At 40.8% G+C, this 15572-nt stretch overlaps 1 protein-coding gene across 1 annotated transcript; it reads left to right on the top strand.

Annotated features, from left to right (window-relative positions):
* The first annotated feature begins 4142 nt into the window (after positions 1-4142).
* On the top strand, positions 4143-14813 carry LOC101110066 (cytochrome c oxidase subunit 7A2, mitochondrial). Its single transcript, XM_004011110.5, has 4 exons — positions 4143-4244; positions 5374-5463; positions 7631-7715; positions 9327-14813. The coding sequence occupies exons 1-4, from the start codon at positions 4227-4229 to the stop codon at positions 9383-9385; spliced, it is 252 nt and encodes an 83-aa protein (XP_004011159.1). The 5' UTR covers positions 4143-4226; the 3' UTR covers positions 9386-14813.
* Positions 14814-15572: the final 759 nt, after the last annotated feature.

The raw sequence follows: 15572 nt of genomic DNA, 5'->3' as shown, positions 1-15572 counted from the left end.
GTGGAAGAAGACTGAACTCACCGTACACCACTTTTACTGTGAAGACTGATATGCCGCTTTCTGCATTTCTTGTCCTTTGTTGACAAGAAACACAGAAAAAAAAAATAGCTTTACAATTACATGTCAAATAACAGTTGAATCAGTGGTCTAAAATAATCCCTGGGGTGTGTTGTCTTCCCTTTTTCACAACAAAGCTTGTAAAAGGGAAATTATATTTTAATACCGTGTTCAGCTAGCCTTTTGCCCCACTGTTGCACTGTGGCCTCTTCACTATCAATCTACGTCTGAAAGATTCTGTAGAATAATACAGTTTTTACAATCAGGCTGACCTGGCTCTTAAATATATAAACTGTATCTTTAGATAATTTAATCTCCTAAATCATTTACTTATCATTTCCTTGCCAGTAAAATGGGAGTTTTAATACCCATTTGACAGATTTTGATTTGAAGAATAAAGCAAGTGATAGATGATAAGCATTTAGCACAAAGTATAGAAAAATGGCACTCAGGGAACAACTTTTTGTCAAATCAGCTGAGCCCATCCCATCCTAGCCTGGGCTTTCTCTTACCATTACTCGATGTGGTGAATGGTATGAACAACCATCTTAAGAGTTAAGCCAGAAATCTGCTCACCTCCCCAACTTCCCAGTCTGATAAATCACTACATTCTATTGATTTTTGAAGGTGCTTCCTCATTGTTGACTCTCTAACCCATCTTCTAACCTACATTCCTTTAGCTCCATCTCTCTTGCTGCTGACGTCAGGTTTTGTTTGGATTTCTTGGATTACTGTAATGTGTTAGTCCCTTAGTCGTGTCTGACTCTGTGACCCCTTAGACTGTAGCCTGCCAGGCTCCTCTGTCCATGAGGATTCTCCAGGCAAGACTACTGGACTGGGTAGCAATTCCCTTCAAGTGCCTGCTAATGGACTCTTTGTCCTAGTAACTCATATCCAATCCAGCCTTTTCACTACTACCAGAATGATCTTGAAATAGAGTTCTGATTCTAAAGCATTTGCCATTTAAACCTGTAAATGTCCTGAACACCTTCAGAATAAAATCTAAAACTCATCATTAAAAATCTCCTGTCTTCCACGATTGCCTCACATTTCCATTTGTCCTACCAAACCAAACTACTTGCATGCCGTTCCCCAAGAGATCTGTTCATCTTTTCTTCACCTTGCATCTGCTGTGCCTTCTACCTGGATACTTTCTCTGTTGATCCATATCTCCTTTCCAGCATTTCCTCCTGTGATAATAACTCACATTTACTGAATTGTATCATTTAATCTTCACAGCCACTTGATGATGGGTACTAGTATTTCCATTTTACAGATAAACAGGTATGAATAATGAAATTTGCCTTCCTTCATATTACTATTCAGGGCTCCCCTCATAGCTCAATCGGTGAAGAATCTGCCTGCAACGTAGGAGATCCAAGTTCGATTCCTGGGCTGGGAAGATCCCCGGGTTGGGAAGATCCCCTGAAGAAGGAAATGGCAACTCACTCCAGTATTCTTGCCTGGAGAATCCCATGGACAGAGGAGCCTGGCAGGCTACAGTCTATGCGGTTGCAGGAGTCAGACACGACTTAGCAACTAAAGAGAGAGAGATTACTATTAAATGACAGATCTAGGTTCTAACTTCCAGGTTCTTAACTTGTAATATTTTTTTTTCTCCACTCCCATCCAGGCCTCTGTTTTACAGTTCTTGTAGCAGATTATGCTTGATGATTATTATACCTGTTACTAACCATGTTTTTGCCCCAAGTGTGGAATGACTTTTAATCTTTTCCCCATTTGTTTTAATTCTACCAGACTTTGCTAATATTCAACCTTTTAAAAACGTTCCTAAGGAACAAAACTTTACTTGAGCTTCCCGTAGCAACCCGGTATCAGTTACCAGAGAGTCATTCTGTCTGCATCATAATTTACTCTTAAGTGTATGTTATCTTTGTAATTATTAAAGGTCAGAGGTGTAAAGTTATCCCGTGAGCACATCACAAAGTGTTACCTCCATAATAACTTATCGGGGGTAGCAAACAAATATTGTGGTTTTATGAAAGTATTTTTCAAACATAGGATTTTAGATCCGAGGATAAAGATCATTAGCCCAATCCCTAACTTTGATGATGAAAAGACTGCAGCTTGCAGTTAGAGAAATTATTTAATAATAATACAGTAGTTGAGACAGCCAGATGTTTCCTGATTATTTAACTTATATGCAGAGTACATCATGAGAAACGCTGGACTGGAAGAAACACAAGCTGGAATCAAGATTGCCGGGAGAAATATCAATAACCTCAGATATGCAGATGACACCACCCTTATGACAGAAAGTGAAGAGGAGCTAAAAAGCCTCTTGATGAAAGTGAAAGAGGAGAGTGAAAAAGTTGGCTTAAAGCTCAACATTCAGAAAACGAAGATCATGGCATCTGGTCCCATCACTTCATGGGAAATAGATGGGAAACAGTAGAAACAGTGTCAGACTTTATTTTTGGGGGCTCCAAAATCACTGCAGATGGTGATTGCAGCCATGAAATTAAAAGACGCTTACTCCTTGGAAGAAAAGTTATGACCAACCTAGATAGCATATTCAAAAGCAGAGACATTACTTTGCCAACTAAGGTCCATCTAGTCAAGGCTATGGTTTTTCCTGTGGTCATGTATGGACGTGAGAGTTGGACTGTGAAGAAGGCTGAGCACCGAAGAATTGATGCATTTCAACTGTGGTGTTGGAGAAGACTCTTGAGAGTCCCTTGGACCGCAAGGAGATCCAACTAGTCCATTCTAAAGGAGATCAGCCCTGGGATTTCTTTGGAAGGAATGATGCTAAAGCTGAAACTCCAGTACTTCGGGCACCTCGTGAGAAGAGTTGACTCATTGGAAAAGACTCTGATGCTGGGAGGGATTGGGGGCAGGAGGAGAAGGGGACGACAGAGAATGAGATGGCTGGATGGCATCACGGACTCGATGGATGTGAGTCTGAGTGAACTCCGGGAGTTGGTGCTGGACAGGGAGGCCTGGTGTGCTGCGATTCATGGGGTCGCAGAGTCGGACACGACTGAACAACTGAACTGAACTGAATGTAATAAAATATGAAATTATATCTTTTATCAAGCTAGTAGTTTTTAATACATTAAACTTCACATGAAGCCATTACAGCAAAAGTAAAAACCATTACCCACCTCAGATTTTCCACGTATCTAAATAGCATACTGCCAGTTCTCTTATGAAATTCTAGAGTTCTCAGAAGGAAAGATTTTTAATGAGTCATTTCTAATAATTTTCTGATATTACAAAAGAACCCCAAATGGATGTTTTGGAAAAGAACCTATTTTGAAAATAAATATTCTGCTTCAGAGAATGAACTTAACAAATCAGTTAACAAATTTCAAGTGTGCCTGGGAAAATTAAAGTTTGATAGGCACCCAGGCAAATTTCAGCTGTGTTTTTCTGTCAGGAAAGTCAGTTTACAGAGCCAAGGGGATGATGAGTGAGGGACCCTGGGACTGAAAAATGATTGAAAGGAGTACAAGTATTAAGAAAGATTTTGTGAACTTTTATACTCAGTAAAATGAATTTGCTGTTTTGTACAGTGTACTATTCACTTAACCAGTATTCACTGAGCCTTTTCTAACATGCAAATTCTAGGTGCTGGGGATACAACCGTCGGGATACAACCGCCCGACGCAGCCGTGTACAGCACACACTCAGCTCAAGAACAGTAACGGTCTCACGACAATGGAGAAAAAAACAAAACTGACTGTATCCGTGTAAGAGGAGTTAACCCTTTTTGTTTCGTATTTTATCCAGCCAAACCAGGTTGCTCAGAGTTTTACGCCTTCTTGTTCAAAATACACAAACTAATTTCTTTCATATTAATTTTATCTAAGCTATTTAAAAAGAGGACGTAACTCCTCACTGCTTGCCTCTCCGGTCTCAAAAGTCGTCTGTGTCTCCCCAGCCTCAGCTCCTGGGCCATCCCGCCGCTCAGCGAAGAGGCCCAAGCGCAGAGACGGCCAGCCGCCTAGAGCGGCCACAGCGGGCCGACCGCCCTCTCTTTTCTTTTGCTCTCTATGGTTAGGAGCGCCGGCCCCGCCTCCGCCCGGAACTATTTGGGTTCCAGGCGCTTGCGCAAGGCCAGAAGGTAGTTCCGGTTCCGGCGTGGGGCGTTCTCGTTGGTGGTGGTCAGTTGCCGCGGTTGGTGGGGCAGTAACTGAGCCAAGATGCTGCGGAATCTTCTGGTGAGGGGCTGCTCGGCTAGCCATGGTGATGTAGGGCGGGAGGGTTGGGAGCGGAGGCTGGAGAGTCACGACGGAAAACTGGGAGAGAAGGGAGAGGGCGGCTTCGGAAGTCACCTTGGTTGGTGTCCTTTTCGCTTGACCTTCCTTCCCTTCCGTGCATCCCTGTCGCCCCAAGCTGTGCTGAATAGCTGTAGGGGAGGAGAAGCCTGGGAGGAGGCCGGAAGGTTGTGCGTTACACACGCCTGGGGCTCTCAGTCGCCACCCCTGGTCTTGAGGGTCCAGGTGGGAAGTTTCTGATACCCGGAAGCCTCGGAAAGATACATCCTCCGATACTGAAAGGTTTGAGTTCAGTGGTTGTAGGCTTTATGGGTGTCAGAAGGCAGTTTGAAAACAATCTACTCAATTTTGGGTGGGGCTTTAGGAGCATTCATGGCCGAAGGGTCGTGTTGTTATCACCAGGCGGTTTTCCGCGGTGTCCTTTACTCCTCCACCGACTTTGAGCATGCGGAATAGTTTCCCCAGATTTTGAGAAAGAAAAGGAAAATGTAACCGTGGTCGTTTTCATCTTCTCAATGTATTATTTATTTTAGAAAATGGAGTGCATATTTGTTGTTTTAATCCAACTGGATATGTAACGCAAGTCTCTCTTGTAAAAGATTTATACCCTATTGATTTTTGAGGAAAAATGTAATGAGGGAAGCATTTTGATTAAATAGGAATCATGCCAGTTTATTTGATACCAACTAATAGGTCTTTAATAATCTGGTACAGTATTAAATAAAAACCTTTGATTCTAGTGTTATTTTGTAACCATTGTTTATTTTTATAATAACTATGTATGAGTATGTTTTCCTCATATATTGTTACTGGTTCAGTTCAGGTAAAGGTCATGATTTTTTTCGCTCCAAATCTACATGAATTTCCTCTTGAATGTATTTGGTAATTCAGAATGCAATGTAAAATGCAATGGACAGGAAACAAAGGAAAACCTAAGTGCTTGTCTATAGCTTTGTTATTGACGAATCAGATATGTTTTAACTGTCAGTTTCACTTTTCTGTAGTACTAAAGATTAGAAATGGTTAAGGGTTTCTTTAAGCCCTAAGTCTAACATGGATTTTTAAATTTCAGGCTCTCCGTCAGATTGCTAAGAGGACCATAAGTACTGCTTCACGCAGGCAGTTTGAAAATAAGGTTCCAGAGAAACAAAAGCTGTTTCAGGTATTGAAGTATTTTATAGGTGTTAACTTGTAAAATTAGATTACTGAAAGTCGGAGGTAGGAGGTAAATCTGCTTGTTAGCAATCCTGCTGTGTTAGCAAAAGAATAATAAGAAACTGCCTATTGATAGCAAACTGGGCATTTGCTATAACCAGGAGGTCTTTGAGACAGCAGATGAAATGAGGGGGGAAGGGTAAAGGTCAAGACACTTTCTTTTGGAGGGGTCACCTTGGGTTGGTACTCTTTGGGGTAGTTGCACAGTAGTGGACAAATAGAAGGAGCTCAGAAACGGAACAAATATATGCATAGAAGCTTGATACATGTTAAAGGTGTATTTCATATTAGTGGGGAAAGGATACAGTAAATTGATGTTGGAAAAATTGGCTGGCTTTTATGAAGAAAGTAAAGTTACATCCCTTCTATATTTTATATAGATTTATTTTATAAAAGATTAATTTTAGATGTAAATACTTCTCCCTCAAAAAAAACTAAAAGATAATATAGGAGAATTTTTTCCAGTTTTACTGAGGTATGTTTGACAAGTAAAAATTGTATGTGTTTAGGTTGTACCTGATTTTTACTTAAGGTGTACATTGTTTACATTTAATATATCTGTGAATGATTATCACACTCAGGGTTAATCTTAGGAGCCATCCTCAGAAAGTCTTTACAAAGCCTAGAAGCTGTAAAGGAGAAAAATTGCATAGTTTGGTGACATGAAAATTTCAGATGTTCTGTGGTTACAAGAGCTCAGTGACAAATTGAGAGAAAAGTTTTAAAATTAACGAAAAGTCAATATCCTTATTATACAGAGAGCTATAAATCAGTAGGAAATGCAAATTAAAATGACAAGTTGCTACTTTTTCCCCTGATTGATTGTCACAATTTTAGAAGATTTAAAATAGGTTATGATAGCCAGGTATGGGATATATGTATATTCCTATACAGTACATTGATACATGCCAGGTGGTAGTATTGGTACAGAAATTGTACAGGGTGTTTGAAAGTATCATTAGAAACAAATTGCATACGCTATGATCCAGGACTCCCATTTTAAAAATCTTTGCTACATAGGGAATTTGCTGACAGTCCAGAGTTAAAACTGCACTTCTAATGCAGAAGGCATGGGTTGGATCCCTGGTTGGGAAACTCAAGATCCCACGTCTGTGAGGTGTGACCAAAAAAGTAAAAACTACACACACATGCAAAAAGGATCTTTCCTACAGAATAGTAGCATAAATATATAAAAGTAGGAAATAGGCTGTTACTCATTATGGGATTTTAATATTTAAAAAATCCCAACCTAAACACGCATTAATAAAAGATTGGCTAATTATGACACTTTTTACACAGTGGAATGCTATATAGCCATTAAAAGGAACAAAGTAGGTTTAAATGGACTAACAGTGGTTTTTAACATAAGTATTGAGTGAAAAATAGTGTGATAGATCATTATATAGCACAATCTCATTCATGTAAGTATGTGCATAATTTAGAAGCTTTGACAGTATAAGCTTTAAAAAACTAAGGATATGTATTTTGCTGTCAGTAGTGGATTTCTCATGAGGAAAGACTTAATGGCACATAGCAGTTTACCTTTTATAAGTAGTTAGGTTGTTGATTTTTTGTTTTATTGTGATCTCTGGTTTTTCATAAAGAAAATTTTAAATGGTTAAAAAAAATTCTGTCGTATGCTACAAAAAAGAAAACATATTGAGTAGATGTATAGAATATCTACTATATGCCAGGTGCTGGATGGGGGCACTAAAGATGTAATTTAGGGTTATAAACCAAAATACTCTCCCCATTTTTTAAGGGAAGGAAGATCCCTATAACCAAATCTAAAGTTTGATGATTACTACATTTTTAAAATTGATGAAGTCAATATATTTTCATAGCTTTACTGTTTGTATTTTCCTTGGAAAGAGCATCTTTTTTAGATCTGGAATTAACTTTAAAAGATAAAGAATGTTGATTTTTAGGAGTTTTTATTTCAACAGTAGTTGCAGTAGAGAAAGAATCAGGAAAATTACAGTCCTTTTTAATTTTGATATTTAAAATATTTCAGTTCCAGGTGTCTAAGAAGCCACTACTTTCATATGAATGGATTAATCTTTTTCATTTAGTTGGAAGCAAATGACACATGTATTAATTATTATTTATCCTAGGAGGATAATGGAATTCCAGTGCATCTGAAGGGTGGGATAGCTGATGCCCTCCTGTATAGAGCCACCATGATTCTTACAGTTGGTGGTAAGTTGGTGGAATGCTTGCTCTGTAGCAAAGTCATAGTAGGGATAGCTAACAACGTCATTGCTCTCACTATGCCAGTGTTTTAACACAGGCAGTCTGTCCCCAGAACCTGAGGTCTTAATTGCTTCACATACAATGACTCAAGAAGATGATTGATACGTATTGTATAAGAACAGTTTAGTGTCTTTAAAAAAAATAAGCCAATGAAGTTTGATGATTATCTTGTGATAGAGGTGGCTTTTGGAACGTGCCTCTGGTGGCTGTGCAGGCCTTTGGAGGAGTCAAAGATGGCTGCTGCTCCCCATCTCCTGTGACAGGGGTTCTTACGTATTTTGACTGGGATGCATAATAGAAACACAGTTTAGATGTAAACCATGTACATACGTATTTATGATGGAAATAAAACCTTCTGCAAGACAGTACTTTTTTCACTACATGTAAAGCACTTTAATATTTTTTCTGTGAATTGGGTGGGTCCATTATTCAGTACTAGCAATCACAAATTGGTATTTGTGATTGGAGTATCACAAATTGGAGTTCTAGGAGCAGAGTTAGGAATTTGAATGATTCCTCCCTAGGGGAGAAGGGAACATAATATTAGTGATTACTGTGTGCTCGTTCTGTTGATAGGAAAGCCGCATACGTGGGTTTCTATAACCCTTGTATTAAGTCTGTAATGTGTCCTCCTTTTAAAGATGAAGTTGCAGTAATTTTGTTGTTGTTCAGTCGCTAAGTCATGTCACTAAGTCATGTCTGACTCCTTGCAACCCCATGGGCCGCAGCACCCCAGGCTCCCCTCATGGGGGAAGCAAGAAGACTGAAGCAGTGTGCCATTTCCTCCTCTAGCGGACTACGTCTTGTTAGAACTCTTCATTATGACCCATCCATCTTGGGTCATGTGCATGGCTTGGCTCATAGGTTCATTCAATTAATGCAAGCCCCTTCGCTGAGACCAGGCTGTGGCCCATGAAGGGCTGTGTTAATTGCCCAAGATAATACCACTTCTTTGTGGAATAGCTGATATTTGAACTCTAATCACAAAGTCCCCTTGCTTGTGCCAAGGTGCCTTCTTTGACTTGAGTTGAATGTAGTGAAGGGCCATTTATGGACAATAACCAGAGAGTGACATTTGGGCTTTATTAAGGTAAAGTCCTAAATTAGAAATTCTTACTTATAGATTTGATTATTTAAAAATTATATGTCACTCTTCCTTGGTTTTATATTGATGATACACTTCAGGGAAGGCTTTGGATATTTGACCTTCTTTGGCTTTTGAATCATTCTTAGCATTTCTCAGGCAATCTTAGGTTATATATTCTTAATCTTATTTTAAATTTTTACATGCCATTAAGTTAGCAAATACATTATTTTACTGTGTCTAACACTTCCTATACAAGTTAACTAATATTGAAATGATATTAAATGTGTTTGTATATATTTTAAATTTTGCCAGCATCTATCAAAATACTTCTGTATGTTCTCATAAAAGTAGTCATAATACCAAGATTTCCTTTACCTTACCTTTCCAACTTTTTAGCTGGAATATTGAGTTTATACATTCAAACCTCAAGGTTTCTTAAGTTCTTATTTTTGTCTCTTCTCATTTTTCAGGAACGGCATATGCCATGTATGAACTGGCTGTGGCTTCATTTCCCAAGAAGCAGGATTGACTTCAGTTTATCCTGCCAGCAATCAGTTGGTTCAATTCCATTCAGCTCTCTGTGGACCAGTAATCTGATACATAACTGAGTTCTTTGGGGATCAATATTTATTGACTTGTATTAGCTGCCATCAATAAAGCAGTCTTTACCATGCCTTTTTTTATTTTATCACTTTAGGATACATTATACCAGTAATATCAGCCTTATAAACCTTGGTAAGGAGCAAAAAATGTTTCTTTTGTCATTAGGTTATATAAAGTACTGTTGTGGTATTATTTTAGTGACTTTATTTTTAGCAGCTTCAGATTACAACAGGGAATGGTCTTCAGCTCTAAAAGAGCTTGACGCATGGAGAGTCTTAGAGTCTTTCTCTCTTCCTCCTCCGTGCTGTACTGTATCCTGGGATGTGCTAGTACCTGAGGTTAGTAGAAGCAGGTTATTTTTGGCTCATGGGGTTCAAGTTTTTTTTTTTCCTCTTAGCTGTGTGTTTATGGTTAAGAATATTGGATGTATTCTGCAGTGTAAAATAGGCTTTAGTAGGGTAGCTGTAAAGTAATCCAGCGTTTGTTCTTCTTTTCACACTCAGAGTGGGCTTCTGTCATGTTAGTTTAATCCATAATGTGAAGTGTGCCTTTCCTTAAAATGCTTCATCTGTCACAGTTAATCTCCTGGGGGAATAGAAGGAGTCAGACTTGGTCATCTCCTCTGCGAGGCGTGCGCTTGTAACGCCCATGAAGATGAGTCTAGGTGTGTCAGACCTCAGGGCAATCCATGAGTAATGGTTTTCTAAACTTCAATTTCTGGATAAAGTTGAGAAAGTCAGTATATTTAGAAAAATAGAGTCAAGTCTGAAATAGCCAAACCAAGTCTTCGCCTTTTAAAACATTGAGGCTTATTATACAAATCCATCTCAACAGGTACCTGATAAAAGGTGTTTCAGCCTTGAATCTCAGAAGTCAGATCTTGGGAGCCGTATACCTAACCTGCTACTGAATGCAGGAGTCTGCCCAGCCTCTTACAGAATCTCATTACTAACCGTAGACAACACTGCTTTTGAAAGGAGTGTAATGAGTATCATTAGACATTTCTAAATTTGGAGGAAGGTCTGAAGTTGGCATGGAATCTGGTCCAATTCTATGATTCAGAGCGAAAAAGCAGCCACTGATAATATTTTGAAACTAGTTACATTTATCAGCATTGTGGTGGTGGTTTAGTCACTAAGTCGTGTCTGATTCTTGGAATCCCTTAGGCTGTGTAGCCTGCCAGGCTCCTCTGTCCATGGGATTCTCCAGGCAAGAATACTGGAGTCAGTTGCCATTTCCTTCCCCAGAGGATCTTCCCAACCCAGGAATTGAACCTGGGTATCCTGCATTGCAGGCAGATTCTTTACTGACTGAGCTCTGAGGGAAGCCCCTCATAGCAATCAGCATTGTACAAAGGAAAATTTCATCCATGTGATTTGAAATGCTTTTCTAACATGATGTGAAAGATACTTTTGTACAGCAAAAAAAGAAGTCTAGCTTGGTATCCTCGATAGCCTTTATCGCTTGGAGCTGTGAGGTACTTATCTATTTCTAATGAAATCTAGTGAGGAAATATACATGATTGGATGAAGCAGAAGTTGGTTAAATGCTTAAGATACTTAAAAATATTTTTAAGTGCTGTAATTAAGTTTTTGCCCTTCACTCTAAAATTCTGCACAGTCAGCAGGGGTGGAAATGCTGCTGCTGCTAATTCACTTCAGTCGTGTCTGACTCTGTGCGACCCCATAGACGGCAGCCCACTAGGCTCCCCCGTCCCTGGGATTCTCCAGGCAAGAACACTGGAGTGGGTTGCCATTTCCTTCTCCACCATGAAGGTGAAAAGTGAAAGTGAAGTCGCTCAGTCGTATCTGACTCCTAATGACCCCATGGACTGCAACTTACCAGGCTCCTTGGTCCATGGGATTTTCCAGGCAAGAGTACTGGAGTGGGGTGCCATTGCCTTCTCTGAGGGGTGGAAATGGGAAGGTGACAAAGGGCAAGATCTCAGAAGAGGGTTTGCTGGGTAGAAGCCTGTGAACTTACCTGCTGCACTTAGCATTTAGTAAGGGAGAGATGACTCTTACTGATAAATTTCAAAGACCGACCAAGTGTCCATAGAACAGAGCTCATAAGGAGTATCAAAAATGTGCCCTTCAAAAACATTTGTCATTCCAATCTCCTTTGTAGCTTTACCACATATTCTTTTGAGAATAGTGAAGGGAAAGTTGGTCAATCATGTCTGACTCTGTGACCCCATGGACTGTTGTCCATGGAATTCTCCAGGGCAGAATACTGGCAGAATTTCCCTTTTCAAGGGGACCTTCCCAACCTAGGGATTGTACACAGGTCTCCCGCATTGTAGGTGGATTCTTTACCAGCTGAGCCACCAGGAAAGCCCTCATTATAGTATCTGCTGCTCTACTATTTGAGAATAGTATCTGCTATTAAACAAGAAGTTCTATGATGATATTATCCCATTAATATAAACGCCATGGGAGATATGTTTAAGTGAAATTATGTTAGTACTGCACTCAGGATTGCATTTATAGTCTAGCTGTTCTAGATGAAATTACATTGAAAAGCTAAAGCTCAGGGCATGCAGTTTACCCACAGATACAAACAGCAAGACTTCAAGGGTAGGTTTATCTTGAATTGTTGAAGTTCATGGTCTTTCCAGTATACGTCGTCATATCGGATGTTTAATTTTATTGGCTGGGACAGCTTCAGTGCGCTGCTGGAAGCATTGTAGGTAAATATGAGTGCCCTGCAGACTTCATCCCCTGGCCTGTCAGACTTGAGAAAGGGTGATGAGTACAGTCTCTATTTCCATTTTTCAATTTTACATTGATCTCTCTGTATAGCTTGCAATCTACCTGCCTGTTGAACATTTGTCTCTTCCTCTTTGTACATGAGATCTAAAGTCCACATTTGTCACCAGCCACATGCTCCTCTGCTTGGTGCGTGTATGCTCATTCTTGACTGAGTATCTGGGAAAGTGCCCCAGGTTCTGCTGGAAACTTTGACATTCCTCCCTTTACTCCCAGCATTTCCTGTATTCATCTTTGTCAAGAATTCCATGCCTTTGAATTCAAATTTGAATTAATAATTGTTGATAAGACTGGGAACAAGTGCAGCACTGTAGTCAGTCACAGATCATGAAGTCGGGAGACCCAGCTTCAAGCTTTGTATTAGATGACCGTGGTAGCTAGCCTTGCTAAACTTGTATCCTCATCTGCATAAATGGAATAATGCCTACTACACATGGCTATTCTAATGCATGCAATGCAAAAAAACAGTTTCTGACATGCCAAGTGTACAATAAACGCTAGGTACTTCTATTGTCCTCTGAGAGAAAGAACTGTATCTTTTCAACTCATCCCTGTCAACTGGGCCCAGTGCAGGGTCCATGAGCTGGTCAGGGCTGGTAAGACAGGTCACGCTCTCATCCGTGACTTGTCTTCAGGCTCTGCTATCCTCAGCACATGGCTTTCATTCTCCTTGTAAGATAGCTGCTGCAACTCCTGCTATTGTGTGTGTTTTCGTGCAGGAAGAAGGAAGATTGATGAAAAGACCACATGGTAAACAAGCGAGCTCTATTTAAAGAGCCTCAGAAGCCCCACCAAAGACTTAAGCTTTTATCTCTTTGGCCAGATCTTCTGCCAAATGGTTGTGTCTGCGTTCAAGGAGGCTAAGAAATGTATTAGCTGGGCCTATTACCAAGCAAAGTTGGAGTTCTGTTTAGTAACAGGAGACGGTATTCAGTTGGCAAGTAACTGTCTCTGCCCTAGTCAGTTTTTTCAAATTTATTTTTAATTTGAGGATAATTGCTTTACATTGTTGCATTGGGCTCTGACCAGGAGAGCAGGAATCACCCTCATCCCACCCCTCTAGGTTCATCACAGGGCATGGGCTTTCCCCCAGCCAGTTTGTTTATCAAAAGAATGAAGTCCACGCTGGAGGAGACAGGAAGGACCCGTGGGCATTTTGGTTCCTGGTTGTAGTTGCCGCCAATGCCCACAGCTATGCCTGCTCGTAGGCTTGATTGCATTTCATCATCAAATAAGTTTCCCTTTGTGCTTAAGTTAGTTCAAGTAGGTTTCTCAAGAACCAACCAAAGCAGGATTTCCTGTTTTCCATCTCTTATACCATCTAGGACCACACCTCGACCATTTACTCTAAACCGAGTTATATGCTTAAATAAGGCAGCCGCTACTGGTTTCTCATAGCAGACAGGAATGTTTCAAAGCAGCAAGAATGCAAATAGGGAGAACACGAGTGATAGAAACAAATTACAATGCTGCTATAGTCCGTTTGGTTCAGGGTTTACAGAACCCTTTCTGCCATTTGAGGGCTGCTCTTGTGGCTCAGTTGGTAAAGAATCTGCCTGCAATGTGGGAGACCTGGGTTCGATCCCTGGGTTGGGAAGATCCCCTGGAGAACAGAAAGGCTACCCGCTCCAGTATTCTGGCCTGGAGAATTCCATGGACTATAGTCCACGGGGTCGCAAACAGTTGGACACAACTGAGCGGCTTTCACTTTCTGTCGTTTGAGGTAGTTATACACAAGTTCCCCAAAGCTGCTGATTGATTTCAGACATCTAGCCTGGGACTCGCACTGCTCGGGTCCTGTATGCACCCCTGTGTAGGGCAACACCTCATGAGCCGCTTCCCAGGACTTTGTTTCTACGTATACCACAAGTTAGCATACATTGGGTGCCTACAGGGTGCCAGACTCCCTTGTGGGTGCCTGGGAATCATTGTTGAACAAAATATGCAGATTCTTGTCCTCACTGAGTTTCCATTAGAGTGAGGGGGTGGCAAGGAAGACAGTTAATAAAACATAAAGATAAATTGTACATTATGTTAGTGGGAGAGTCAATTCCTAGGTAGGTTGGTAAGTCGGGGGTCCCTGAGGAGGAGAGACAGGTCTGGGGGTCTCAAGGAGGTTATGGGGATCTGGAGTCCTCAAGGAGAAGAAAAGGACAAATGTTCTTTTGTTTAAGCCCAGAGCTGATGATTGCACAACAAAACAATTCATCTTGCTCAATGATATGTTTTTCTTAAATTCTGTACCAATGATTATATGACAACAATGTATCTTACTTGAGGACATATTTCTCCTTCTTGGGAATCTTCTGACAAATCCTGTCATCTTAAAATGTATATTAGAGAGTGGGTCTGGTAAAATCTTTTTATTTATTGTTGGTTCTAATCCCATTATCTTAAAATGTAAATTGTGGGAATGAGTCTGGTAAGACCTTTACAGCCTTGAGACATTCTTTTGATTTACTGTAATAACCAATTGAAAGAGTATATAGCTCCCTTCCCAAGACCACTCTCCGCCCCCTTCTGATGTCTGTGTCAGGAGCTTTCTCTGTCACTTTTCATACTCTAATAAAACTCTGCTACACAGAAGCCCTTGCGTGATCAAGCCTGGTCCCTGGTTCTGAAGCTAAATCTTTGGAAATCACGAATCTGATACTGTTCACCATAAGCTACGTTAGCAGGTAACGAATCCTGTGGTGGTGGTGGGGGAACCAAATGGCGTGGGGCTGGGGTTATTGGTTGTAGTAGTAAATGAGGTAGAGGACAGGTGTCAGTGGGAAGCAGACAGTGCTTATTCCTCAGTTCAGTTCAGTGCAGTCGCTCAGTCGTGTCCGACTCTTTGCAACCCCATGAATCGCAGCACGCCAGGCCTCCCTGTCCATCACCATCTCCCGGAGTTCACTCAGACTCACGTCCATCGGGTCCGTGATGCCATCCAGCCATCTCATCCTCTGTCGTCCCCTTCTCCTCCTGCCCCCAATCCCTCCCAGCATCAGAGTCTTTTCCAATGAGTCAACTCTTCGCATTAGGTGGCCAAAGTACTGGAGCTTCAGCTTTAGCATCATTCCTTCTAAAAAAATCCCAGGGCTGATCTCCTCAGAATGGACTGGTTGGATCTCCTTGCAGTCCAAGGGACTCTCAAGAGTCTTCTCCAACACCACAGTTCAAAAGCATCAATTCTTCGGCTCTCAGCCTTCTTCACAGTCCAACTCTCACATCCATACATGACCACAGGAAAAACCATAGCCTTGACTAGACAGACCTTAGTTGGCAAAGTAATGTCTCTGCTCTTGAATATGCTATCTAGGTTGGTCATAACTTTTCTTCCAGGGAGTAAGGGCCTTTTAA

The sequence above is a fragment of the Ovis aries genome, chromosome 8, assembly GCF_016772045.2.
Source record: "Ovis aries strain OAR_USU_Benz2616 breed Rambouillet chromosome 8, ARS-UI_Ramb_v3.0, whole genome shotgun sequence".
NCBI classification, from domain to species: Eukaryota; Metazoa; Chordata; class Mammalia; order Artiodactyla; family Bovidae; genus Ovis; species Ovis aries.
This window is presented reverse-complemented; position numbering and strand designations above follow the sequence as displayed.

Coding starts and splice junctions, on each gene's coding strand:
- LOC101110066 (XM_004011110.5), top strand. Junction 5,464..7,630: donor AGAAACAAAAGCTGTTTCAG/GTATTGAAGTAT, acceptor TATTTATCCTAG/GAGGATAATGGAATTCCAGT. Junction 7,716..9,326: donor CATGATTCTTACAGTTGGTG/GTAAGTTGGTGG, acceptor CTCATTTTTCAG/GAACGGCATATGCCATGTAT.